The sequence below is a fragment of the Myotis brandtii genome, unplaced genomic scaffold, assembly GCF_000412655.1.
Source record: "Myotis brandtii unplaced genomic scaffold, ASM41265v1 scaffold274, whole genome shotgun sequence".
NCBI lineage: Eukaryota > Metazoa > Chordata > Mammalia > Chiroptera > Vespertilionidae > Myotis > Myotis brandtii.
Window position 1 is genome coordinate 198,756 of NW_005360425.1, and position 27,935 is coordinate 226,690.

At 44.2% G+C, this 27,935-nt stretch overlaps 1 protein-coding gene across 1 annotated transcript in view; it reads right to left on the reverse strand.

Moving 5' to 3' along the window:
• LOC102261585 (CUB and sushi domain-containing protein 2) overlaps nt 1–27,935 on the reverse strand; it is a gene marked incomplete at its 3' end in the record, with an annotated part of 266,048 nt that overhangs the window by 196,474 nt on the left and 41,639 nt on the right. Inside the window, exon 3 of the mRNA XM_005868672.1 lies at nt 14,837–14,949. Within this exon, the coding sequence (XP_005868734.1) occupies nt 14,837–14,949 (113 nt within the window). The remainder of the gene's footprint in view (nt 1–14,836; nt 14,950–27,935) is intronic.

A 27,935-nucleotide genomic window follows, 5' to 3' on the forward strand; every position in this document is an offset into this window, starting at 1 on the left:
GCTTCTTCCCACATGTCACCCTCCATTTGAGACAGACATGGACGTTTAAGAAGAGTCTCCTGTCATCCTGGAACAAGAAGGGATCTTGAAAGAGGAAGCAAATGAAATCCCAATGGACATGGCTATAAATGAGCATCGCTGTTATCTCACTGTGTGCAGGCATCAGCTCCATTTCACAGCTGAGAAAACTGAGGCACAGAAATAATATAGTATATTCTCCAGATAACTATAGTAAATGGCAGATTAACCTAAGGACTAGTTGCTTCCACACTACAAACTCATTCTACTACCTTGGCTGCTTCCTGCTTGCCCCCCACCCCAGCCTTCAGAAAGGGGTGAGAGACTAGCTAGGTGAGATGCATGAGCGGGGCACTATGGGCACTAGGGTCTAGGGCAGTGATGGCAAACCTTTTGAGCTCGGCGTGTCAGCATTTTGAAAAACCCTAACTTAACTCTGGTGCCGTGTCACATATAGAAATTTTTTGATATTTGCAACCATAGTAAAACAAAGACATATTTTTGATATTTATTTTATATATTTAAATGTCATTTAACAAAGAAAAATCAACCAAAAAAATGAGTTCGCTTGTCACCTCTGACACGCGTGTCATAGGTTCGCTATCACTGGTCTAGGCTAATGTCCCAGGTGAGGCTGCCATACCTTCTCAGACCCTCCACAGATCCCTGTTTGGGTCCCCAAAGGGCTGAGTGTGTGTCAGAAAGTGAGTTGGGGGTAGGAGGAGGGGGAATGACCATGTGCCAGTCTTAGTGTTAATAAGGTTTGACAGGCAGGACCTAGGCCAATACTGGAGATTAGAAAAGCACTTTAGAATCAAAGTCAATCAAGTTAATGAATGGGGAGTTACTGATTTAAAGTCGTGAGTTACAGAATCACAGAGTCATTGAATTAGCAACTGAGATTTGCCATGAATTTTAGAAGGCACCTAGGGAGCTCCTCCTGCATCCAGTCCAGCCCATCTTCTCACACCAAAGAAATCCTCAGCTGAAAAAGTGTGTGTGTGTGTGTGTGTGTGTGTGTTCTTATGGCCTCGGGTCTAGTGGTTCAAGCCAGGTTGGCTGGCGACCAGCAGGACCTCTCTCTGACATTTCCTGCTCTGTCTTTTAAAAAGCATCCATTTGCATTTCTCTCCCCCACCCTTCTCTCCCTCTCCGTGTGTGTGTGTGTGTGTGTGTGTGTGTGTGTGTGTGTGTGTGTATTTATGGCCTCGGGTCTAGTGGTTCAAGCCAGGTTGGCTGGCGACCAGCAGGACCTCTCTCTGACATTTCCTGCTCTGTCTTTTAAAAAGCATCCATTTGCATTTCTCTCCCCCACCCCTCTCCCCCTCTCCCTCTGTGTGTGTGTGTGTGTGTGTGTGTGTGTGTGTGTGTGTGTATCTGCTTTCATATTGTACCCATGGTAAGACTGGAAAATGCACCATATTTAGCCTATAGATCTGTACACTCAAAACACACCATGTATCCCCCCACACCAGGCTATGTAGCCTCTCACTGACTTTTTTTTCACATTTAACATTTAAATAGTTCATAAATTGAGATGAGTCCCGCAATCAAGAATGTGTTCTAGTTTAACAGGCAGTGTTCTTTCTTTCTTTGTGGTACATAAACTAATGGTGCATCTTACAGTTGATGGATGTTAACTGATGAAATCCAGCACATGCACATTTTGAGAAGTATGCTAACGGCATCTATGGCTGAGTTTGCATTCAGACCCTGGCCTGAGCACCTCCAGAGATGGGAAGCACATTACCTCCTGAGGCAGCCTGCTTCATGATAATTAAAGCTATGTACAGTTTCTTCTTGATTCTTGGTTGAAATTCACCTATATCTAACATCTATGCCTTGGACATTGTTCTGCTCTCTGGAGCAATCCAGAATAAACATTTATTTGTCTTATCTGTGACAAATCCTCAAGTCACTTCCAGGCCTTCTCTTTAACTGTTCTTTGTGAGATCATTACTTCTCTTATTCATTACCCCAAACACCTACTCTTGTGCTAGGATCTTCAAAAGCACCTTACTACTGATTATTGCTTTATTATGTGGGTTCCCTTCCTCTGAATGCACCCACCTCTGGAGATCTGGGGTCTATACTTCTATTAATAGAGCCATGTGACCTTTGGCTCACAGTGAAGTAAAACCTCTATGGAGCTTTCACATAAGCCAGGACTTCATTGTTGTTTATCTTAGTTTACTTTTTGATTTTGGATTTTCTCCTATTTGCTCTATCAAACAATCAAACAAGCAGCCGTACAGAAACACTTAAAAAAAATTACCCACAATCTCCCTGCCCTCTCATATCAATTGTTACCTTTTTTATTCCTATGCAGTCCTTGTCCCTATAAGACCTACTTTACATGGTTGTCATAAATATGGGGACATAATTTTTCATTCTGCTTTTTTCACTGAAAACATCATAAACATCTTCCTGTAGTACTAAATAATGCCTTTATAATTTTAAATGGCTGCATAAATCCACTAGGTACATATACCATAATTTCCCTAGTAATTCCCCTATTGTTGGACATTTTTACAGTTTCCCATTTTTCATCATTATAAATAATGCTGAAATCAACACTTTCATGCTATAACTTTCTCCTTCTGTTGACTTATATTCCCAGGAGGGGAATTACTGGGTCAAATGACATGAGCATTTTATGTCTCGATACATGTGATCCAGCTCGATTCCCAAAGGACCGCTTTGCATCGCCACCAGACTGTGTGGCTGCCTGTTTCTCTGCAACAGCTCCAGCATTCGATCAGGGCCTCCCAAGGGTCTTCCAGCTAACTGACCAGGGATGAAATGTCCTCTTATTGTTTTAATTGGTATTACATTGATTATTAGCAAGGCCGAACAGCTTTCCTGCGTATTTACTCGCTGATTCTATTTCCTCTGGTGTGAGCTCCAGGAACCTTCCCTTACTTGGGTACCTGTGGGCTGTTTGTGTAATATGGAGAGTAATCATTTCCTGCCATATCTGGTACAACAGCATTCAAGTCAGTTTTTCTTTCCCTTCTGCATGGTTTTTATTGTACAGAATTTTTGCATTTGAATATAGTCAGATTCGTGCATCTTTTTTGTTGTTGTTAGATTCTTTAAAGTACAATGCTAAGCACTGCTCTCTGTTATAGTGGAATGTTTAATTTGGATTCAATAGTCCCAGCTGTGTGAAATTATTTTATTCCTTTTTGCAGACTCAAGTCAAACCACCTGGGTTTAAACCCACATTCTACCTCTTACTAGCTGTGTGACTTCAAGTAAGTTACTTAACCTATCTGTGCCTCATCAGTAACATGGGGATCATAACAGTGCCTACCTCATAGGAATGTTGTGAAGATTACATGTTAAAATGCAAGGCACTATGAAGAGCACCTGGCGCCTGGTAAGAGCTAACACAAGGCCGGCTTTCATTGTAATTCTTACAGTCATTGTCCAACGTGCTGGCCCACTTGACTCTCTGTGCCTCTTCCTTTCTAGGGGGTCAGGGGGTGGGAGGAGCGAGCTTGGAGAACTGTGTGGGACTTATTTTGAGAGGCAGCACAGAGTGGGAAGAGGTGGACTCTGGAACCAAACAGACTTTCCCACCGTGCATGACCCTTAGGTGCCGTATAACCTCAAATAGATAACCTCTCTGAGCCTCAACTTCCTCATCTGTAAAATGGGGTCCTAAGCTTGCTCAGGAGGCAGTGATGTGCCGGTGTCTGAGGCTCCCAGTCCCTGCCAGGCATGCCAAAGGTGCTCAACCAGTGCTGGCTCCTTTGCTTTCCTCACCTCAGGGGCTCCGGGCTTATAATCCCGTGGTTTGTATGAGGACACGGGACTGTGGACAACTCCTGTTGTCTAATGTGATCGTTTCAAGGGGAAGGAGAGAGAAGTAACCTGTCCACCACCCGATCTCCAAATCAGAACCTGCCACTAATGCGGGAAGTACTTTTCTCTCCTGCTGTCACAATGAAATGTCAATGGCTTCAACCCTCAATCATCCACACTGATGAAGGGAAGGGCTGGAAAGAATAATTCAAAACAGTGGCTAATCACCCCCAAATGATCAATTAATGGGAAGAGGAACATTCAATCTGGTATTTCTGTTTGTTCTCCCCACTCATGCTCAGCTCATGGGGTGGGAGATAAGTCACCCTGAGGAAGAAAGGCATATGTACCCTGAATTTCCAGGCCTTGAAGTCAGTGGAAGAATCTCTGACAGGGTTACCAGGTCATGAGGAGTGAGACAGCTGTGTGTCCAGCTGTAGCCACTGGCAGAGCAGGACTTAAAACAGCGGTTCTCAACCTGTGGGTCGCGAGCCCTTTGGCGGTCGAACGACCCTTTCACAGAGGTCGCCTAAGACCATCCTGCATATCAGATATTTACATTACGATTCATAACAGTTATGAAGTAGCAACGAAAATAATTTTATGGTTGGGTCACAACATGAGGAACTGTATTTAAAGGGCCAGAAGGTTGAGAACCACTGACTTAAAAGCTGATCCTCCTACACCCCCAACCCCCACCCAAATGGGAGGGATCACATTCAGGTCCCCACCCAGTGGTGTTCCCATGCCTCTCAGAAGGGCTGGGAGTGGGTGGGGGTGGGCAGTAGCAGTGAGGACGTTTGGGTTCTATGAGCTCCCCTGCCTGGGGCACAGAAGCCAGAGGGGGGTCAAGACTGGGGCATCCTGCAGCCTCCCAAGAAAAGGGCATTTATCAGATGAAGACCTGTGCTAATAGGTGTTAAATAGAGTTCAATGCAGAAAATTGAGAAATAACGAGACTTAGAGCTGAAAGAATAAATTAAGGTGATCACATGGCCAGCGTGAGCCACCACATGAATGCTGAAAAGGAGGAGCCCTGACAGTTGAGAGCCCTAGTTCTGAGAAGAGGTCAGACTGATGGACCCACCCCAAATGAGGCTGAGGGGCAGTCAAAAGCAATTAAGCAGTAACCATATTTCATCAGTTCTAAGGTGCACATTGTCTCATAATTTAATACCTCTGAAGTTAGGATGCGTCTTACAATCGATGGCATGTCATACTTTAATTGGCAGCATTTTTTCTCTCTTAGTGGTACATCAAATCAAGTGGTGTATCTTGTATAACTGAGGGCATCTTCGAGTCAATGAGTATATGGTCCCAGGGACCTTGAGCCAATCTCTTTCCTTGTCTGGGTCTTTTATATTGGGTGAGATGATCACCTATCCACTTACTTACTGAATCATTATTTATTAAGCATCTACCATGTGTCAGATCCTGGGCTCAAACCCACATGGTTGCTTTTTTAGTGTTTCTTCCACACCAGGAGCTATTAGGAACCCTTGACACATGTTGCCTTATTTGTTCCCAGCGATGATCCCACAGAGCAGAGATTATTGTTACCATTGTCCTTCTGACAGGGGAGGTCACAGGAGGTTAAGTGACCTGCTCTAAGTCCCACGCAGGCTTCTAACAGGCTGACTTGGGAGTTGACTCTCCCTTCGGGCCCTGAGCTCGTAATCGGTGTGCTGCTGTGGGTTCCAGCCTGTCCAGAAATACGCACAGGAGTAGAGAAGCAGGAGATACACAGGTGACGCATGAGAAGGAAGGAGACATCAGGGAGCTAAGAGAGACTAAAGGAGTGCTGTGCACCGGGACAGATGCCTTGATTTGGTTTAAGCAGACACTGGAAGGAATAAAAGAGTGGCAGGGTGGAGTGGGGAAGGTTCAGGAGAGGGGGCTCTGTGCATCTAAGGAATGAGCGGGGAGACAGTGGGGTCTGAAGACTGGATAAAGTCCAGGGTGGCTGGAGGAGGGAGGGGGTAAGGGAAGGATGATGCCCAGGGCTTCATGGCCAGGTAAGGAGTTTATACTCCATCCTGGAAGCAATTAGAGGGTTTGAAGTGAAAGCTCTCCAAGATCCCTGCACCCAGCATCTAATGATTTGCTGAATCCTGAGAGAAAGGCTCTGGAGCAAGGCCACCATATATAGTTGTTCGGGTTGAGTACTGCAAAGGGAAGCCTATGCAGAGTGATGATGAGAACGAAAGCCCAGCATATACTCCAACCACTAAGCCACGTGCTCACAAGGCTATGTCCCCTCAGAGTGGCCACTTGTGCTAATTTGCACAAAAGCCCAATAGGAACTAGCAGGGATCCAGGTTAAGAGAGGCAAGCACTAGCTACTATTGTGGTGTCCCTACTGTGTGCCTACTGTGTGTCAAGGCCTAGACTATGGTATCCTGGTGAAGGAAAACAAAATGGGTGACACTCTTTGTTCTTGGAGGGCCACAGGGTTACCCTGCTTGAGCAAAGGTTTTGTCATGGGAAAGAATTTTTTTTCACTCCCACAAAACACATCAGGCCTTATTATAATAGCTTCCTTTTACTGAATGCCTACTATGTGCCAAATGGCATGCTAGGTGCTTCTCATACCTTACCACTAATGCTCACATATCCCACTGTCCATAGGAGGAAGCCCGAAGGTTTAGTGTCTCGCCCAAGCTCACACAGCAGGGACATGGCAGAGCTCATACCTAATCTGCACAGACCCAACTAGGCAGCACAGCGATTTTCTCCTCTTCATGGGGGAATTGGAATTTATTGAATACAGACTCTGTGCCAGGCATTTCCCATGCATTAACTCTTTTAGTCCTCATTACAGCCCATTGAGGTGGGAGTTACACTTTCTCTTCTGGAAAAAAACAACAAAAAAGCAGCTCAGGGAGATTGGGAGACTTGCCCAATGCTCATAGCTAGCCCAGGCTTAACCCACCTTTTCCCAACCCCTGCTCCTCTATTCTTACTCCTCTCCAACTATTTTAGGCCTCAGAGCTCCTTGTAGGTAGATGCCACTTCATTCCTATTCCTCAAGGTTTGCTTTGGGACCTGACATAGAGCAGGTGTGCAGCATATATTTGTTGAATGAATGAATGAATGAATGAACTAACGAACGAACAAATGAACAGGGACAGAGAAGTAAATTAGATGAATACCTTACCTGCAGGTAATCTAGCAACCTGAAAATGCCCCTTCCCCTTCATCGCTATATCTTTGGACACCCCAATGTGAGGAAGTTCAGGACACTAGAGTTTGTATGATATCATCTTCAAGGTATGCTAATACCCTTCCCCAAAGGGGGAACTATCGCTATGCATGATGAACTGTTTGTGGGATTACTGAAGACGTGATATGAAATTCATCCTGATTCCCCACTTACTGAGAAGTGCTGCCCAATTTGTCTCAAATGTCACATCTCTATGTATTAATCTGCTACTCCACAGTACTGATTAAGAGGAATATTCTGCAACTCCCAAGGCAGAGCCATGGAAATGGAGCAAGTTCACTCAGGAAGTGCACACCATCCCTCCCTCCTGAGCAGAGGAAATGGATGTTCATCACCTCCTGCCCTCGAGGAGGTCTTGCCAGGCCTGCTGTTCTGGCCCGCAGTGGCCTGAATGGTGCAAATTGCATATTCAGTATATATATAGTCAAATAGCTTCCATTAGCCCAGTTTTGAGATGTCTGCATAATGTCCCAGAATTGGGGAACTCTTTCAGAATGAGGAAATTATCTGAGGCTGAAACCAGGAAAAAAGAATCAGCAGGTCTAATTCCAGGAAGGAATGAGTCAGAAGGGATCCATTTCTGGGCCCCGATTTCCCTGTTTGCACAGGGTTGTGACCACCTTCAATCCTGCTTCCACCTGCAGAAGCCAGGAAATGACACTCGTCCTGAAGCTCCCTCCAAGCCTGCCTCTTCTGGTAGAGCAACAATGGGGTGCTCCATTTTCGCCTGTCTGTCACTCACAGATATGTCTGTCTGACCCTGTTGCACCATGCTGTGGTTCTCGCACACAGATGACATCACTGACCTTCCACAGGTGGCGAAAGCACACCAAGGTGTTGTTTCAGAAGTGACACTGAATTGGGCTCTTCCTCCTTCCCTGTCCCCTTCCTCTTTGGGAATGTGGGGGAATAAGGAGAGAGAAGACAAATCGTGACTGAAAATAAGGCTTGGATGAAGAATCAGGGAATGCACACAGTAGGTGCTCAACAAACATTAGCTTAATTAATGAAAGAATCTCTACCACAAAGTTTATGTGTGATGTCTGAGCTGTTTTTCAGGTGGACGAGGGGATCAAGGGTAGGCTTCAGGGTTATCTGAATTATATGAAAAAATATGGAAAAGTGTCATGTTAATTTGTATGTGCATGCATGTGTATGTGTGTGTGTGTGTCTGTTTGGAAAGACAAAGTCTACGGCCTACTGAGCGTGTTACTGGCATCTTTAGCTCTAACGCCATCATCTCTCTAATACAGAGAAAAAAGGCCATGAAAAGACTGTGTCCGGCCTTGACCTCATCAGTTCCCATCCACCAGGTGACAGAGCCTGAGACGTCATCCCCATCAGACAGGTACTCTCTCTGGCAGTGCTGGGCTCCTGGATATGGAGAATCCTCTGGTCCTTCCCCCAAGAAGCCACAGCCTATTTATAAGACTAGACACACCATGAACTGGGGTGCGGATCTGATGCAAACTCGGGAGCCGGGGAGGCGCTGGCAGTGGGGCTGGGACTGGGATCTGTGGACTTGATGTATCTTTCCTTCCATCTCCTTAAGAATCTCAGTTAAGTAAGGTCAGGATGAGGGTGACTTCATTAACTGGCTGACATTTATAGTTCGCCAGGCCCTGTCACCGAGCACGTCATGTGAACCCGTGTGTTCTCTTTGATTGTCAAAACTCCTCTATGGAGTAGTATTATTATCCTGATTTTACATATGTGGAGGCCAGAGCTCAGGGAAATAAAGTAACCTGCCCAATATCCCACAGCAAGTGAGTGACAAAGATGGGACTGGATGCCAGATATGTTTGAACTCAGAACCTGAGGTCTTCATCATTGCATTCTGCCACCTCTCCCCTGATGGTTACCAGGGAGTTTACAAAAATAAGATTCTTCATTCTTCTAGATTCTATGTGGATAGAGTATGTGAACTAGAACAGGTCTGATGTTTAAGGAAGCCCACTGCATTCTGAGAGTAAGATGCCAAGATGACAGATTTAGCTAAACAGAAATACCTGTTTTTGGATGTAGATGATTCAATAGATCTAACTGACGGAGACCAGCACTCAGAGATGGGTTTCTCCTTCACGAACATGTTAGAGTAAGGGCTCAAGGGTAATGCTGCTAAAATGCAAAGGTGCAACCAGGATTAGGCATGAAAAACCTGCTGGGACTCTTAATCTAATTGAGATTTTTCTGATCTGCTTTTAATTCTTGTTTACCTGCTGATCAGTATGGAATAGACAGAAACAATCCCATACAACCTTTGAGAGCTGTGTGTGGAGAAGGGGAAGCCTAGAGGATGGGGTGGGAGAAATCACGTCCAAACAACAGCAAGAAGCCTCAGGAGAGACACAAGGAGGGCAAATTGGGGAGTAATAGGCTTCCACACACTCAAAGAGAGAGACAGAAGGACACACAGTGAGCGTTAACAAGTCAGAGACAGAAAGACACTCATGGAAACCAAGACAAACACTAGTGAATTCCAAAGGAATTTAAAAGTGAAATGGAACAAAAAAAAACCCTCTGAAATAATAAGATGGACATTTAAATGACTATTTATCTGATCTTACAAAGGAATTTAAAAGTGAAATGGAACAACAAAAAACCCTCTGAAATAAGATGGACATTTAAATGACTATTTATCTGATCTTGGCATAGAAAAGACCTTTCCAAGCATGACAGCAAAGGTAAAATAAAAATTAAAAAGTTTTAAATTACTGGCATAAAATTAAAACTGCTGCACATCAAAAGGAAACTCATAACATTAATATCCTTAATATGCAAAACCACTTACAAAAAAAAGATAAGAAAAAAATCCCAACACCTGAAAAGAAAAGTAGGCAGAGGCAGAGACAATTTACAAAATGATATACAAATGGCCAGTAAGTGATGACAGGTGCTCAACCTTCTCTATCATCAAAGAGATGCAAATTATAATCACAAATGAGGCTGTATTTTTCACCCACTTTAATCAATGAAACTGATTTGAAGCTCACCAACATACAATGTAGGCCAAGTGCGGGAAATGGGCCCTCTTGTGCGCTGTTGGTGGACGTGTGCATCAGTATAACTGTTCTAAAGACGCTGTGCAATTATGTATTAAAACATACAATTCTACACCATCGTTGACCCAGCAACTGCACTTCCAAGAATTTATTCTAAGAAGATAATTAGGTGAGGGTTTAAGTTGTATGTACAAGGATATTCTTCACCTAAATGTCCACAGAAGATGACTGGTTAAATAATTATGGTATATGCAAACCACAACGGCTATCTCCCTGATAGTCATTAGAAAGGACAAATCAGGACTACTTTTATTAACGCAGAAAAATGTCGGCCTCATTAATCAGATTACAGAACTGCACACACAGCATAACCCCAAGTGCACACGGATCTGCCCATGCACGTGTGTGTGTGTGTGTGTGTGTGTGTGTGTGTGTGTGTGTGTGTACAGAGAGCTGTCTAGATGTGCACTCCCTGGAAGGGCAGAGGTGTGGCCAGTCCCTCTGTAGTAGATGGGCAGCCCCAGCTGGGCAAGCAGGAAGCGGCAGATCTGGGAGTCAGGAGGAGGGATGAGTAGAGTGAGGGCTCCTGGCGAATCAATACTGAGAATGTGGTTGCCAAATCTAGCAAATAAAAATACAGGATGCTCAGTTAAATTTAAATTTCAAATGAACAATAGATAATTTCTTTAGTATAAGTATGTCCCAGCTAATATTGGGGATATACTTACACAAAAAAAATCAAATTTTAAAAATTTGATTAAAAATTCAAATGAACTGGGCATCCTATACTTTCTCCAGCAACCTGAACTGAGAAGCTCTGGAACACACCTCTTGCTGCCTCCCTGGAATAACCCAGGCCAGCCTGTGTCATTCCCTGCCGCCGACTTAGCTCCGGGTTACCGACCTGTGAAATGTAGTCACCAATCTCTGCCTTACTCCAGGAGTTTTGCAGAAGCACAGGGTAAGAGAACAGTGTAGTCTTTAGCACCAGAAAAGCCATTTCTGGCCATTAAGTAGCCTTAAGCTGAACACAAAACTCCTGAGTCCCAGCTTGTACATCTGTAAGATGAAGATAGCAACATCTGTCCACCAGGCTGTCGTGGGGATTAAATGAGATAATAGATGTTCAGTGCCTGGCATATAGTTAGTGCTTAATACAAGCTGACCCCCTTCCCCCGAGTCCACAGCTGCAGCCCATGCTCTTGCTCCCTGGGATTGCAAATCAAGCATCTCCTATCTTCTTGGGATTTGACGACTGGCCTTTTTGATCTTCCCCTTGAAGCAGCAGCAGCTATGAGCTGACACTCTTCGCCCGACTTCACCTTTCTCTAAAAACCCAGTAGCAGTCAGTTCCTTATCTGCACTTTTCACTCTCCTGAACAGAGCGGAGGAGGAACAAACTCGCTTTGATAGCAGACTATCAGGGATGTCAGCCAATGGAGGTCACTAAATGCAGGGCCTGGGGTCATTTTGAAATGGGTACGGTGACTTCCTGAATACAGACTCTAAGGAAGCTGTCCTGAGTGGGGGCAGCACAGGTCAGTAGGGGGCCCTTTCTATGCAGCCTGTCTGCCTGCCTGTCTGTTTGCTGCTGTTCAGCACAAATGATGAAGGCGAACTCTGAAATGGAAGACAGGGCTGACTTCCTTCCTTGAGAGCCACATCTTCATAGTCCTTTTGAATACTGACTCTTGCTTGTGCCCCCACAATAAGGCCCAGAGAGCTGTTAAAAATCTACCCAAGGTCAGTTATAAGCTCAAGAAGCTAGTGTTTATCAGCCAATTCCCAAATATGGGATTGTCTAGTAAGTCCAGTAATAGCAAGGGCCCAGGCCACCACTTTGGGTGCATGTACCTTGAGCAATATTCTCAGCAGTGGCTGCCCCTCTTGGTTCCTCCCACCTTCCCTCCTTGCCCTTCTTCTTCAGCTGTTCCAAAAGTCAGTGCAACTCCCACTTTTCCAGATGCACATACTACCCCGTGGTCCAGTCCTAAGGCAGATCCATGTGGCTTGGTGATAACCCCATCCTTGGCTTCTCTGTGCCTGACCCCGCAACCTGTTTGCACCAGTCCAGGGCTTGACAGGGCCCTGCCTGCAAGGCTCTGTCAACTTAGTGCCAATGACTCAGAGAGTTGACACCATCATGTGGCTGATGTAGGACAGACCCTTGCTTCTGCCCTTGGTCCTCCTGTGGAACACTGAGCATTCTCCCGACTGGGCTGCCTCTGAGGGTGCCAGGCAGGTGGGAGGAAGGACCCACGGGTTTCTATTTTATTCTAATGGCTTGCAGCCTTGTTTGAAACTCAGGCCCTTTGTGAATCTGATGGAAGTTCTGGCTCAGCTCTGTGCAGTCGAACTTTTTGTAATGATAGAAATGCTCTCTGTCTGTGCTGTCTACTAGGGCAGCCACAAGCCACATGTGGCTACTGAGCACTTGCTATGAGGCCAGTATGACTGAGAAACTGAACTTTAAACTGTATTTAATTTTGATTAGTTTAAATGTAAATAGCCTTGTGTGGCTAATGGCTACTGTGTTTCATAGCACAGCTCTCATAAAGGGCCAGAGCAAATATTTTAGATTTTGCAGGCCATATGGTCTCTGTGGCAATAACTCAACTCTGAAGTTGTAATCCATGCAAACAGTCACAGACAATATGTCAACAAATGGGCTTGTCTGGGTTCTAATAAAAGTTTATTTACAAAAAGGAGCCAGCGGCTGGATGAAGCCCTGAGGGAGGGAGGAGGCTGAGTTTGTTGATCCGTCTTCTAGACCCTTCCTAGGAAAAAATACATACATCCTTATACCTTCAGAATTTTGCCTCTAGTTACAAGGAGTCTGCAAACCTTTGATGCCCAACTACAGGCCCTGCCCATGAAGTCCAGGCCGGAGCCTCTGGCTGCAAAGGGCCCTGCGACTGTAACCTCAGAATGGCTCTGCCCAATGAGAAGTGTTGGCACTGTTCCCAGGTGGGGTCAGTGAGGTCAGCAAGTAAATAGGACTCTTTTTTCTTAAAGTCTCATGAGAGCCCAGCCTCAGACAAATATCTCCAAGGAATGTTGAAGGCGGTCACCATGAGGGCCCAGTGGTGCCCCTCAGCACACAGGATCGCTGCAGGTACGTACGACCCTGGTGTCACTGCCTCATTTCTCCAGCCTTCCCCAAACACAGCCCATCTCCCCACGGCCAACATACTGTGGATGGAGCTCAGGGTCAGAGAGCTCGCAAGAAGCTCCTGAAAGCTCCTGAAGAGGTCTTCCTTAGGAAGGAAGTTGTAGCTCAAACTTTGGAGAGAACTGGTTTGGATTCAGGACCAGAGGTTCAGGGTAAAGATGTAACCAGCATGACCAAGATTACAGGCTTGATACTTGGAGGAACTAGTTGTTTTTAAAGGGAAATTGAGTTATCTCAGGACACCTCCCTTAAAAGACACATAGGTTTTTTCAGGAGCCCTCAGTTAAAGGCATGTGGAACTTTCTCTGGAGCCTCCTCAGGAAGCTGTAATGAAAAAATAACAGACCTTCTAGGAGCCCTCAATTGCTCAGGTTAAAGTATCAAACTGTGTCCCCCACAGCACCAGGGGCGGATTGAGCCAAGAAGGTAAGATGTGCCCTCTTTCAGTGGTATATTTCTGCCAAGACAAAGGTGGGATCTATTTCTGTATTGCTATAGAATACAGATGCTATTCAAGAAAGCATCACTACTTTTTTCAAATGAGAGAAAGTTTATCTAGACAGTTACAGAGGTAGTAGAAGTGAGCTGGCTGGGCTGCATAGGCACAGGAAACAAGTTACAGAGGCAGAAAAAGGCCCTTGGAGCTCAGGGGAGAGAAAGGCAAAGGTAAGGGGCCTCGGGGGATAAGACAGAGGAGGGGGATAAGACAGAGGAGGGGAAAGCGAGGGCGTGCTCAGAGAGGTAGAGTGAGCCAGCATCACTTATTTTTCAAGTTCTTGGAGGCAAGAGAAAGAAAGCTTTAGAATATCTGGCATGCTTTACTAGGGTATTATGTCATTACTGTTATTAATTATCATTAACAGTCTTAAAATAAGCCCATTAATGATCTCAACACAAAATAGCAGTGTGGGTCTTAGCCAAGAGCAGCATAATTACCTATTAATGAAATGTAAATTTCCCAGGGAAATGACAGAGATCCAGAAGTACCACCTTCTGAACTAACATAATAAAGTTAATAATAATAATAGTGTATAATCTGAAGATATTAGTGTTAATTTGAATGCTAACACCATATTTAAACAGGCTGAGAGAAGTGGAAATTATTTGCATAACTCAAACCAAGAAACCCTAATCCATGCTATTAAGGAAAAAGTAGCAATTGTTCTTCTCTGAATGATATAAAACTGACTCTTTGCCATCACTATATTGAGCAGAAATTTTTTCCTGTGACTTAACTTTATTGCTTTTACTTAGGGTTTATATCGCTCTTATTTCCAAAACCAAGCTTATGTACCTTATACAATTAAGCCCAATAGAAAATAGAATTAAAAAAAATAAAAACATAACAAAACCCAGTTAAGAGGACAGAGAAGTAGACATTACCAGGCCCTCAGGACAAACCATTGCCACTGGGCTCTGATTTCAATTCTCAGCTTCCTAGAAACACAGCCTGGGAATTGAAGTAACTGAGTTACTGGTCAGTACCAGCCTTGGCAGGACAGGCGCAAGCTCTGAATCAGAAGCAACCCTTCCCGGCAGCCAGGAGCACCACAGCTCTGCCTGTGGCTATTCCATGTCAGGCCCCTGTGCCCGGGGCTGAGGGGCACCTACCTTCATAGCTGGCGCGGAAGCCCTGCGCACTGACTGCGTAGTCACTGATGAGATGCAGAGAGAGGGTGGTGGCCGCGCTGACGATGGTGGCTGGCAGCTGAAAGCCTGTGAGCCTGAAAGACAAAGAGGTGCAATTTAGGGAGGATGACCCCCTTGGGAACTGTGCATCCAGTAAGCACTTACTGAGCACCTGTTGGATGCACAATGCTGACGGAGGCACAGGGAGGAATACAAAAGAAGCCAAACACCAGTCATATATACAAGATGTTCAAAGAGAAAATAGTGATGGAAACCAGGGGTCTTCTGCCACAGAAACATGAGGGGCTACTCCCCTGAAACCATGGGCTGTCCCTGACCTGGAGGCCTCCCTTGTCTCTTCTCCTCTTTGGCTGTATTCTCCCTGTCTCCTCCCTTTCTGGCTGAGGTCTTTTTAGGCTCTGGGTAGATTTCACCACAAATGCACAATAATTGCCAATAGACTATATTTTTTCACAAATTGAGAAAGATACATCCAACTCTAAGTAGTAGAATGTTAATGCTTCTTTTCATACACCTTATTCTTTAAAAGGAATAAGGCTACTGCTTTTATAGAAATGATAAGTGCTGATTATTTTTAAAAGATGAAAGCAGAATAGAAAAACCCAGTGCAATCTAGAAATGATCATCCTTGACAGCTGGCACAGAAAGAGATGGAAGGATCAATAGATGGGATCAGAGTCAATGCAATAATTTCATACAAATGGGATCATACTGTACTAGCTTTTAAAATTAAAATGCTTAATTTTTTTACCTTCAAGTAAAGAAAAAGAAATGGGTGAAGTGGACGGAATTATTGAACCTGAGGTAATGTGTTTAGCACAAGAGAATAATTTTTAAAAGGTTCTTCTAATGGTAAAGAGATAAAATAATGAAACTTTCAATTAATGCTTGGGGACATATTTTAGGAAAAAAGCTGTCCACTGCTGGGTGTCCACATGTGTTGACCCCACAGGTGACCTGATTGTGAACACAGGTGGTAGAGAGATGGCAGTTTCCTGTCCATCTGTGTCCTTTGTCCCCTATGTTAGGCTCACCCTGCCTCCCCTGACCCCCATCAGGGCTCTGGGAGGGAATTCAAGGTTTACTCTTACCCCCATTCTTAAGTAGGTTAGGGTATTTGTGGTGTTCCTGGTTCCCTCTCTATACCTCCATTGCTATATAATATTTGGATGCCCAGATGTCCCCTGGAGAGCATAAGTACTGGGTTCAACAACTCATATTAATGCCCACTGTGCTAGATGAAGCCCTTGTCTTTCCCATCATCCTAATCTTACAAGACTCGTATTAATACAGAATAGATTTGAGGGAAACAGAAGAAAAAGTGATCAAACTGTGAAATGGGTGATCCAATAAGTCTCAAGGTCATCTTCTCTTCAGGTATAACAACATTCAGCAAAAGATCCCTACCTCACACCATGTTCTCTCCCTTTCCCTGTCTCTGTCTCCCTCACTTTCTCACACGGATCAAAACTTACACTTAAAACAATGAAACCATACATATTAGAAGGAAATACACTATTTTTTAAAAAATCATATTACACTAGAGAAGGTCTTTCTAGCAGTGACATATTTAGATGACTGCTTTGGTTGCTACCTGCTCATCATTCTTCTGGGGAGCTGTTATTTCATGGGGTCCTGACAGGTACCCCACCTGCTCACGAGCCACAGAATTGGGCAAACAGCCAATCGTGGCATATCACTCATCTTTATGGACTGGCTCAAGGCAAGAAGACGGATGAGGGCACACCATCCAGATAGGGTCATTCTGAGTCCTTCCATGGGATATGACATACAGACTTGAGAAGTCTTTTATTTGTGGATTCTAAATCATTAGAATGAAAGGTTGGGGCTGCCAGCAGCCTTTTTATCATTACACAGAGCCTATCTGCTTTAGAAAAAATGATATCCCACATAGACATAGACAAAGCTGAACAGTGAGAAGAGGTGAGACACAGAGACCTGATGGCACACTGTTCAGATGCCTGATTCAGCCATGCAGAGATCTATCTCTACAGTGCCCAGTTAGTTACATAAGCCAACATCTTTCCTTCCCTCCCTCCCTCCCTCCTTCCTTCCTGTTCTTCCTTCCCGCCTTCCTTCCTTCTTTCCTTTTTTTGTTCAAGCTAGTTTGATTTGAGTTCTATCTCTTGAAACTGACTGAGTACTATTAATAAAGCATGAAACCCCAGAGGCTTTCAAGGAAAATACTGATTTCATTATGTGAAAATTAAAAGCATGTATGGTGAGCAAAAGAAACTGTAAAAGAACATAATAAAGAGAAAGGGCAAATTGGGAAGATTATATATTATATATGATAGGAAGAGGGTTAGTATTCATAATCTATAAAGAACACTTATAAATCAATATGAAAAAGATACACAGGTAAGAGAAAAAAGGGCAAAGGTACAAATAAAAACACAAAGATATCCATCTAATTATTATAAAAATATGAAAACTAAATTCACAAGACTCATTTTTTATCTACTAGACTGGAAAATTTCCAGGGCTAAGAACAACAGAGTCTGTAGTTATCAAAAGAATGCTAAGGCTGGGTCAGAGTGGCTCAGTTGGTTGAATGTTGTCCTGTGCACTATTTGATTCCGGGTCAGGGCACATATCTGGGTTGTGGGTTCGATCCCTAGTCAGAGCACATATGGAAGGCAACCTATCAATGTTTCTCACACTGAATGTTTCTCTCTAGCCCTCTGTTCCTTCCTCTCTTTAAGAATGCCCTCAAATGAAGATTTTTTTAAAAGGATAATAAGGAAATGTGAAAAATTACACACATACATTTGACAGCTTAGATGAGACTGACCAGTTTTATGTAAAGCACGAACTACCATTACTTCCCCATATGAAATAGATAATTAGAGTAGCACTAGACCAGCGGTTCTCAACCTGTGGGTCGCGACCCCTTTGGCGGTCGAACGACCCTTTCACAGGGGTCGCCTAAGACCATCCTGCATATCAGATATTTACAGTACGATTCATAACAGTAGCAACATTACAGTTATGAAATAGCAACGAAAATAATTTTATGGTTGGGTCACAACATGAGGAACTAGATTTAAAGGGCCAGAAGGTTGAGAACCACTGCACTAGACTATTAAGGAAATTGACTTCATAATTTAAAATTCACCTTCCCTAAAATACACAGGCCCAGATGGTTTCCCTAGAGAATTCTATCAAATGTATAAAGAAAAATTAACAACAATTCTACTCAATCTCTTCCAGAAAATAGAGGAAGAACACTTTCCAGGTGCATTTGATGAGAACACTGTTAACCTAATACCAAAACCAAAGATTGTACGAGTAAAGAAAATTAAAGACCAATATCCTACATAAATATAAACAAAAATCCTTAACAAAATAATGGCAATGAGGATTCATCAATATATAAAAATAATTATTCACTATGGCCAAGTGGGGATTATTCTAAGGATGCAAGGCTGGTTTAATATTTAAAAACAAATCAATGTAATTCATCTTATTAACAGGCCAAAAGTAAAAAAAATCACATGACCACATCAATTAATATAGAAAAAGCACTTGACAAAACTCAATATTCACTCATGATTTAAAAAAAAAAAACTCTCAGAAAACTAAGACTAGAGGGGAACTTCTTCAACTTGATAAACAAAACCTACAAAAATCCTATAGCTAATATTGCAGTTAAAGGTGAAAGACTTTTTCTGGAAGATTGAAAATGAGGCAAGGATCCAACAATCCAATTAGAAAAATCAGCAAAAGACACAAAGAGACATTTTACTAAAGAAGATAGAGGCTGGCAAATAAATGCATGAAAAACATTCAACATCATTAACCATTTGGGCAATGCAAAGTAAGACCAGGATGAGGTATTACCACATATCATTAGAAGAGATTAAATAGAAAGTGACAACACCAATTGCTGGCAACAATAAGGAGCAACTGGATCTTTCATACATTGCTGGTAGAATGTAAAATGGCCCAGACACTGAGAAATAGGCAGTTTCTTTTAAAAAGAAGTCTACACATACACTAACACTACAACTCAGCAATCACACTCCTGGCCATTTACCCCAAAGAAATGAAAACTGTGTACACACAAAAACCTGCCCTTGATTGTTCATAGTAGGCTTTTTTCTTTCTTGCTAATAGTCAAAACCCGAAATGACAAAAATGTCCTACTATAATAGGTGAATGACTAAACAAACTGAGGTACATCCATACCATGAAATATTACTCAGCAATAAAAAGGAATGGGTTATCGATACATACAACAGTTGGGATGCATCTCAAGGGCATTATGCTGAGTGAAAAAAAGCTCATCTCAAAAGAATGACATACCAGACGATTCCACTTACATAACATCTTTGAAATGACATTAAGAGACGGAAGACAAACTCGTGGTTGCCAGGGGTTAGAGGCAGCGAGAGAAGGGAAGTGGAGTGACGAGTGACTAGAAAGGAATGGCACCAGAGAGATGATGACAGTACAGTTCTGTATCTTGACTGCAGTGGTGGTGACATGAATCAGCTCACTGATAAAATGACATGGACATATACACACACACTGCACCAATGTTACTTTCCTGGTTTTGATACTGTACTATAGTGACAGGTGTACCCACTGGGGGAAACTAGGAGAGTACATCGAACCACTCTGGACTATCCTTAAAACTTTCTGTGAATCTATAATTATTTCAAAATTAAAAGTTTAAAAAATTATATATGTGGCCTACACTGTGTTTCTATTGTATAGCTCCTCAGTCCTCCATTAGATCTGACCTTAACTCAGTCTACCTAGTTTGAGCCTTGAGCTCCCATTTGGTCCTTGCTGGGCCCCTCCCTTCAGCAGCCTCCTGTTCATTCCAACCCCTACAGTGCCCCCCCGCCCCTCCCCACACACACACACACATCCCTACAGCATTGGCTGGTTCCTAGGAAATGGACTGACCACCAGAACCAGAACCCTGGCCTCTAGGCCACCACTCACCTGTCTCTCCGCTTCCTTTTGACTTGTCTATGTAGCAGATACCTTTCCCCGACCTCCAGATATTCATGTCCGCTGATGCCATGCCTCCAGTGGATCCTAGCATTAAAATACCAAATTGTCTCCAATGGGGCCAGACCTCTATCTGGATCTGATCTCTAGACCCCATCCTAGCTGACGTTGGTGCTCTCTACCTCCAAATGGGCCTAATCCATGGCAGCTGCAACTTGCTTCTCCCCCATGTCCACCAGAATATGCCCTTGGGTGCCCTTCCCGGACCCTCAGTCTGGAGTGTGGCTTTTCCTTCAACAACATACAGCTTCCTAGAGGAATCTCACCCCTCGCCAAGGCTTCTCCCATGAAGTCATCTCTGGGATGACATTCTTCCCACTGAGTAGAACTTGTTGATTTTATTCCCCTAGTTAGTTCCACAACATTTTTGAGCTGCCATTGAAGATTTCTAAACTCTAGTTTCTTGGTACTATATTTACACAAGCTGTGAAGAGCTAATATACACTGTCAACAAACAATTACATTTTTATCACTTGCAATATATGGAATTGCGGCTTACTAGCCATTTTCTCTAATCAGATATTTACCGCCGCTCTGCTATTTCCCAGGCTTGGCAGATAAATTCTAACATGGAGGCTTCCTCAAAGGCACTAAAGCTGGAGGGGGTGTGAAAGCTTGATCTCGCCATCTGGGTACTTGAATCATCATTCCCCCGTTGTTGCACTGACAACTCGCTCTTTCCCTCATCCATACGTTATCACTGAATCAATTTCAGACAAGCTGATGACCCATGAGTCAGAGGAGTTATCACGTTTGCGTGTCAGAGAATGAGCAAATAAAACTTTCAGGCCAGCCCATCTTTTATCTGACAAGTCTATTTACCATATTGAAATGAGTGAGATATCCTTCAATAATAGAATCCAGGCTTATTAGGGAAATGGGGTAAAATGATGGCAAAAAGGCAAGAGCCAGGTGCTGCTGTTGGTTATCTGATGAATCTAAAAGGTGCAGAGAAGAGCTTTTACAAACAGGTGCCCTGACCACAGATGTAAACTAATACCCATCTTCCACTTTATCAAGGCTGTTGTCTTTCCCACGTCCTCCGTCCTCCAGAAACTTCCCTTTGCTCCTTCCCCTGTGCCTAGAGTAACCTGGGGTCTTGGAAACTGGTTAAGTCCAGGACCCCGAACTTCTCACTCTCCCAGTTCAGAATCCATCAATGGCTTCCACTGTTCTTAGGATTAGGCCAACGTTCCTAATGAGTGCACAAAGACTGTATGACCCAACCCTGCCAGATTCTCTGCCCTATGTCCCGCCGGGCTCCAGCTCCTCCAGTGCTCCCGTCTTCTTTGGTCAAAGGCAGGGAAGGTGTCAGCCTGGAGTGCAGATAATAAGGCATTTGTGAGGAATCTGAAAACAATAATAAAATGGACCTGTAAGTCCACTTCTTATTATCACCATGATTCTGCACTCCAAGAATGTCTGATTAAATACTCTTCCTCGCCTTTCTCCCTGCCCTCCTCCTGAGTAGGCTGCTGGCTTCAGTTACTTCAATTTGCCACCCCATCCCATCCTCAGGGTCTTTGTACATGCTGCTTCCTTTTTAGGACACTTTCTCACATCCCCTCCACTTGTTTGTCTAATTGACTCCTTCTCATCGTTCAAATCTCATTGCAAATGTCTCAATAGTATTTTCAGAAAGATATATCCTAGACCATCCAGACCAGTCTATTTATTTTGCATTCTCACAAGTCCCTGTGGAAGTCACTGGTGCTCATGGATCTCCAGCTTTCCTTCCAGGCACAAGGTGGAATGGCACCTCCCCTCCTTGCTGATGTCAGGCACTGGCTTGCCCAGAATATGTGGGTGGCAGTGAAGTGTGCCATTTCTGGCAGGGAGCCTAGAGGAGCCTGTGCACCTTATGCTGAATTCCCCTGCTTCAGTAAACCTGGGTCTCTGTCAGCGGGGTCCCTGAGTGAGCAACTAGGCCAGTGGTTCTCAACCTTCCTAATGCCGTGACCCTTTAATACAGTTCCTCATGTTGTGACCCAACCATAAAATTATTTTCGTTGCTACTTCATAACTGTAATTTTGCTACTGTTATGAATCGTAATGTAAATATCTGATATGCAGGATGTATTTTCAGGGGTCGCGACCCACATTTTGTTCTTAATCCTCACTCGAAGATATTTTTCCATTGATTTTTTAGAGAGAGTGGAAAGGAGGGGGAGAGACAGAGAAACATCCATGCAAGAGAGACACATCGATTGGTTGTCTCCCGCATGCACCCTGACAAGGGCCTGGAATTGAGCCTGTAACCAAGGTGCCTGCCATTGACCTGAATTGAACCCACGGCCCTTCGGTCCAAGGGCTGATGCTCTATCCACTGAGCCAAACCAGCTAGGGCACAAACCTCTTTTGAACATGTAATATTACAAGAAATAAAATTTTGGTGAGTAAGCCACTGAGATCGGAGTGGTGTTTATTACCTGTGTTTTAAAATGTAGATTTTAGTCCTAGCTGGATTGGCTCAGTGCATAGAGCATTGGACTGCAAACGAAGGGTTCCAGGTTTGATTCTGGTCAAGGGCACATGCCTGGGTTGCGGGCTTGATCCCCCACTGGGGGCATGCACAAGGCAGCCAATTGATGATTCTCTCTCATCACTCATGTTTCTATCTCTCTCTCTTTCCCTTCCACTCTGAAATCAATAAAAATAAATATAAAAATAAATACATCTATCTGTATATATAAAAGACTAAGTGACCAACCAACCAACCATTTGACCAATCGCTATGATGCGCGCGGACCACCAGGGGGCAGACGCTCAACGCAGGAGCTGTCCCCTTGTGGTCAGTGCGCTCCCATAGTGGGAGCACCACTTAGCTGACTGATAGGTGCCAGATGCTGGGCTCACTTCTGGCGAGTGCCACTGCAGCAGCGCAAGCCTCTCTGGCCTCCGCAGTAGCGCTACCGAGAGGTGCAGGGGCAGGTGCAGCGGGGCCGGGATGAGCGGGAGCAGTGCGGTGCCTGGCCTGGGCTCCTCCTGGGCTGCCTGCCACTTCGTGCACTACATTCCTTGGAGGATGTCAGACTGCTGGTTTCGGCCTGATCCCCACAGGCCTGAACCGGCAGTCCAACATCCCCCGAGGAGTCCCGGATTGCGAGAGGGCGCAGGCCAGGGTGAGGGACCCCACCGGTGCATGAATCCATGCACGAATCCGTGTACCAGGCCTCTAGCACATAAATAAATAAATAAAATATAGATTTTATGGTGAGGCCAATAGATCAGAAGACAATTGCCATGGAAAAGATTTTTACTTGAAGTTGCCAAGAGGAGGGGAAAAGCCAGGACACCCAAAACCACATGGGTTAGCACTAGGGTAATTCAGGAGGTGGGTATGAGCCTTTACTCAGATTTTCTAAGGGGAAGGAAAGGGTGAGGAAGGGTGAACAGGCTGGTGGGTTTAGGATTGACTAGTTGGAATAATTTCAGAGGGCTCCAGGGTATAGGGACTACCCTTAGTTGTCTGGCTCCAGGCCCTGGGCTGATTAGGGCAAGGGGATAGTAGTTCAATAAGTGAAGATCAGTAAAGGAGGTAGGTGAGCTCTGGATTGGCTGATTTGCAAATGAAAGGCCCCCTCCCCACCCCCCACCCCCCAGAATCCTTTGCTATCTCTAGGAATTAGCTAACCCTGGGAGGGGCTGTCTCTCCTGGTTCAGCAAGGGTCCCAGATGTCATAGCATCAGAAAATACAGAAAAGGAAAACATGATTAATACACACAGCATGACATAGCCTATCCTGACAAACGCCTTTTTTCTTTGTTAGCATTCATCATATTCCTAATGAGATGTTTACCAGGGTAAATATATTTATTATTTTTGTGATTGCTTTCTGAAGGTCCATTGACAACTCCATGAATGCAGTGGCTGTGGGGTGGGGCCCTCCTGACTGGGATCACTTCTCTTATAAGAGCTACTAGAGAGCTTGCTTCCCCTCTGCAATCCACCCAGTAAAGATATAACGAGAAGTTGGCAGTCTGCAACCCAGAAACACAGAAGACAGTTCCCCCAATCCCCACCCCCCTGATCTTGAACTCTGAGCCTCCAGAACTATGGGCAATAAATCTCTGCTGTTTATAAGTCACCCAAGCCACAGAATTTTTGTTACAGCAGCCCAAACTGATGAAGACAAATGCAGGATGAATGAATGAATGGATATTCCACTATTGGAGAGTGGACAGAAAAGGCTTGATGTCCTTTGAAAGACCAGTTTAGGAGGTTGGCCCTTGCTGGCATCTGAGAATGTGAATTTCAGGGAACCCCACCCTTTCCTGAACTGAAGAAAGCGGCCTAAGCTATTTGTACTAACATTTGTACAAACACTGAACACCTGCTTTCCCTCTGGGGTTCTGGAGCACTGATACATGTCAGGCAGAGGTGCCTGTGTAATATGCCCCAATGACAACCCCGGGCACTGAGTCTCCAATGAGCTTCCCTGCATGGCAGCATTCCACATTGCTGGGGGAGCAAGCACATCCTGTGACCCCACTGGGACAGGACTACTGAAAGCTCGTGCCTGGTTGCCCCCACACGTCATCCCATGCATAGCTTTCCTTTGCTGTTTGGCTCTGTATCCTTTCACTGTCATAAATCACAGCCATGAGTGCAACTGTACGCTGAGTCCTGTGAGTCCTCCCAGCGAATCACTGAATCTGAGGGTGGCTGTGAGGAACCCAACACAGGTGACAAATGAACACAATCAGATTCTTCTGAAAAGTACAAATATTAGCGTGTTCTCCTAAGGATATTCTAGGGTGCTTATTGGTTAAACATAACTGAGAAATACTGTGTTAACAAGGTCAAAAAAGAAATTGTCAGAAAATAAAACATAAAGTGTTTATGGGGGCTTTTAATAAGCTAATAAACTTCCAAGGCAGGAATAGATTATATAACAGCTCCCCAACTCATTTTATCATATGTCCTTTTATTTTTAGAGCAGCGTATGGGCTGGGGTTCTGAGGAACCTTCTTTGGGAAATAACATGCCCAGCGAAGGCAGGTCACAGAGCTCAGGCTATTGCTATGTTAGCCACGAGGCTGCTGACACTCCCAGTCTCAGAAGCCCTGAAACCCATGGCAACTAAAAGGCTTAGAAGATGGTCCCTGTGCTGCCCCACAGTCTGAAAATCCTTGTAATAAATCCCCATTTCTGAGGGTAATCCATGTATGTTTCTTCCTTTAGATCTTAAAGAGCTCAACTAATACAGAATTATCCAGGAATAAACAGTAATGTAGCAAATTGGACCTTTATTGAATGGCTCTCATTTAAGGCTCTTAGCACATCAAACAGTGATATTAAAAAAGACATGTCAATTGACCTTGGAAATAAAGGAGTCAATGTAAGCAACATTTGTCACACTGACAGGCTTGGCAAATAGTGTTTTGATTTGCCAGCAGCCCTACTCCAGACAGCAGCCACTAGTTAGATACATAAACCATTAAGCTAAAAACAGAACTGTCATTACAGGCAACATCTAGTAATTTGCAGGTAATTGATGGACATTAGTCATAATCACACACAATACAGAGAAACACACATACACCCTACAGACACATGTTTTCTTTGGTAATTCCCATTTGCATTTCATCAGGAGCTTCTAAAACTGGGAAAAATTGGGCTTTCTGTGATTTCAAGTATATATACTAGAAGCCCAGTGAACAAAATTCATGCACTTGGGGGGGTCTCTCTCAGTCCGGCCTGTGCCCTCTCGCAGTCCAGGACCCTTCAGGGGATGCCTGACTGACAGCTTAGGCCTGCTCCCTAGTGGGTCTAAGCCATCAGTCAGACATCCTTAGCACTGCTGCGAAGGTGGGAGAGGCTCCTGCCACCACCGCTGCGCTTGCCAGCTGTGAGCCCAGCTTCTGGCTGAGCGGCCCTCCCTCTGGTGGAGCATACTAACCATCAGGGAACAGCTCCTACATTGAGCATCTGCCCCCTGGTGGTCAGTGCACATCATAGTGACCAACCATACTGCCATTCAGTCGATTTGCATATTGGCCTTTTATTATATAGAATATATATCATAAATTATTTTTCTGAGAGCATCCTGTGTGCTGGGATTCTATGGGACACTCTGGAAAATGAAATGCCAGAGAAGACAAGTCATGGAGCTCATGCTGTAGCTACATTGGTCACAAGATGACTGACATTCCTGGTCTCAGAAGCCCTGAAACCCCAGTAACCAAACATCTGTAGAGATGGTTCTCGTGCTGCCCTAAGATCTCCATATGTACTTTTTAGGATGCATTGGGGCTTCAGAAGCAAGGTCTGGAGTCAACGCAGGCCCACCTGCTGAGGTCTAAAAATAGACAAGCAGCACTCTATGCTCAGAATACAAATCCTTTAGGCACACTCAGTCTGTCAACACCCAGGAGTATTTCCCATAGAACTGCAGCAAGGAGTCCTGGGTATTCTCTCTTCACGTTCTATCCGAACAGTTCCCAAAACACGTTCCAAGGAACACTGCCCAGTGTTATGTTAGTAGACTTGCCTGAGAAAATGCACATATAATTTTGGGAAATGCTACATACAAAGTGGAACTATAGTTCCCAATCTAGGTACCACAGTACCCTAGGATGCTATAAGGAACTTATAAGAGCACTGAGGGATATTTTAAATTTTCAAGGTAATCTGTGGTACTCAGTATCTGTTGGACACACAAAGTGTTAGCTCAAGGTAGTTGAGTTTCAGCATGAAGCTACCTTCCAGGAGATGATATGGTATTTTACAAAGCTGGGTGTTTGGTGGCTGGTATGATAAAAAGTGGCACTGTGTTTAAATCAGTGTGGAATAGGATTTGAGGGTGGTGATGTCCAACCTAAATCCAAAGTTTACAAAGCTGTGCAGAGCCTGACAAGTAAACACATTCCATTAGTAAGTAGTTGTGGTTATTTGAGGATAAAAGAAAAAGTTTTTTTCCTTTCAATTTATAGTCATTATTTTTCCAAACAAGTACAATTTTGTTAAGATGTAAATACATATTCAGCTATTCAGACTTTACTACTTAATAAATGGGGCTGATAGGTACTTCTTTTACCCATGGAGCATTATGCAAATATTACTGGAGCACTTAACTGCACCTCAAACTAAGAAATCTTGGGGGAGAGAGGAACCAAGATGGCAGTGTAGGTAAACACCTGAACTTGCCGCCTCCCACAAGCACATCAAAATTACAAGTAAAATAAAGAACCACCATTATCCAGAACTGCTGGAAAGCTGGCTGAATAGAAGCCCTACAACTAGAGAAGAAGCACATTGAGACTGGGAGGAGGCGCAGAGGCGCAGACCGGGCTGGTCTGACACCCACGTGTGCCGTTTTTTTAATTGGGAGGAAGATCATCACTGCAGAGGCCACCCATGAGGAGCAAGGGGTCCCAGTCCCACACCGGAAGCCAAGGTAAAGCACCTCCCTGGAGACCTAAGAGCCAATGTACCCAGTGGTTAGTGTAAGACCATACCAGATTACAACTCTACACATCCATAAATGACACACTCAAGGGGCAGACTCAGTGAGCATCAAAGCCCCACTGAAGCAAGTCCTGCTCCATAAGGGTGTCTCCTGCATAGTAGCTTTCCCATTGTAGCCGCAGCTGGTCCTCACAGCCAATTGGCCTGGAGGTCAATTCTTCCCAGTGACACCAACAGCAATCAAGTCTCAACTACAACAAGACTGTGCTCACAGCCCACAAAGAAATGCACCTAGAGTTCTCAGCTCAAATGACTAGGGAGGCTGAGTCACTAGGTCCTATAGGACACCTACTATACAAGGCCACTCTACCAACTCAAGGAGACATAGCAGCTCTACCCAATACATAGACACAAACACAGGAAGCAGCCAAAATGTGGAGACAAAGAAACAAGTCACAAATGAAAGAAATGGAAGAAAGCAAACTACTGGATATAGAGTTGAAAACCACAGTTATAAGGTTACTCAAGAATCTTCCAGAATCCTCCAAGTGAGACTTTCAAGGATCTTAGTGCAAATGCAAAAAAAAAAAAAAAAAAAAAAAA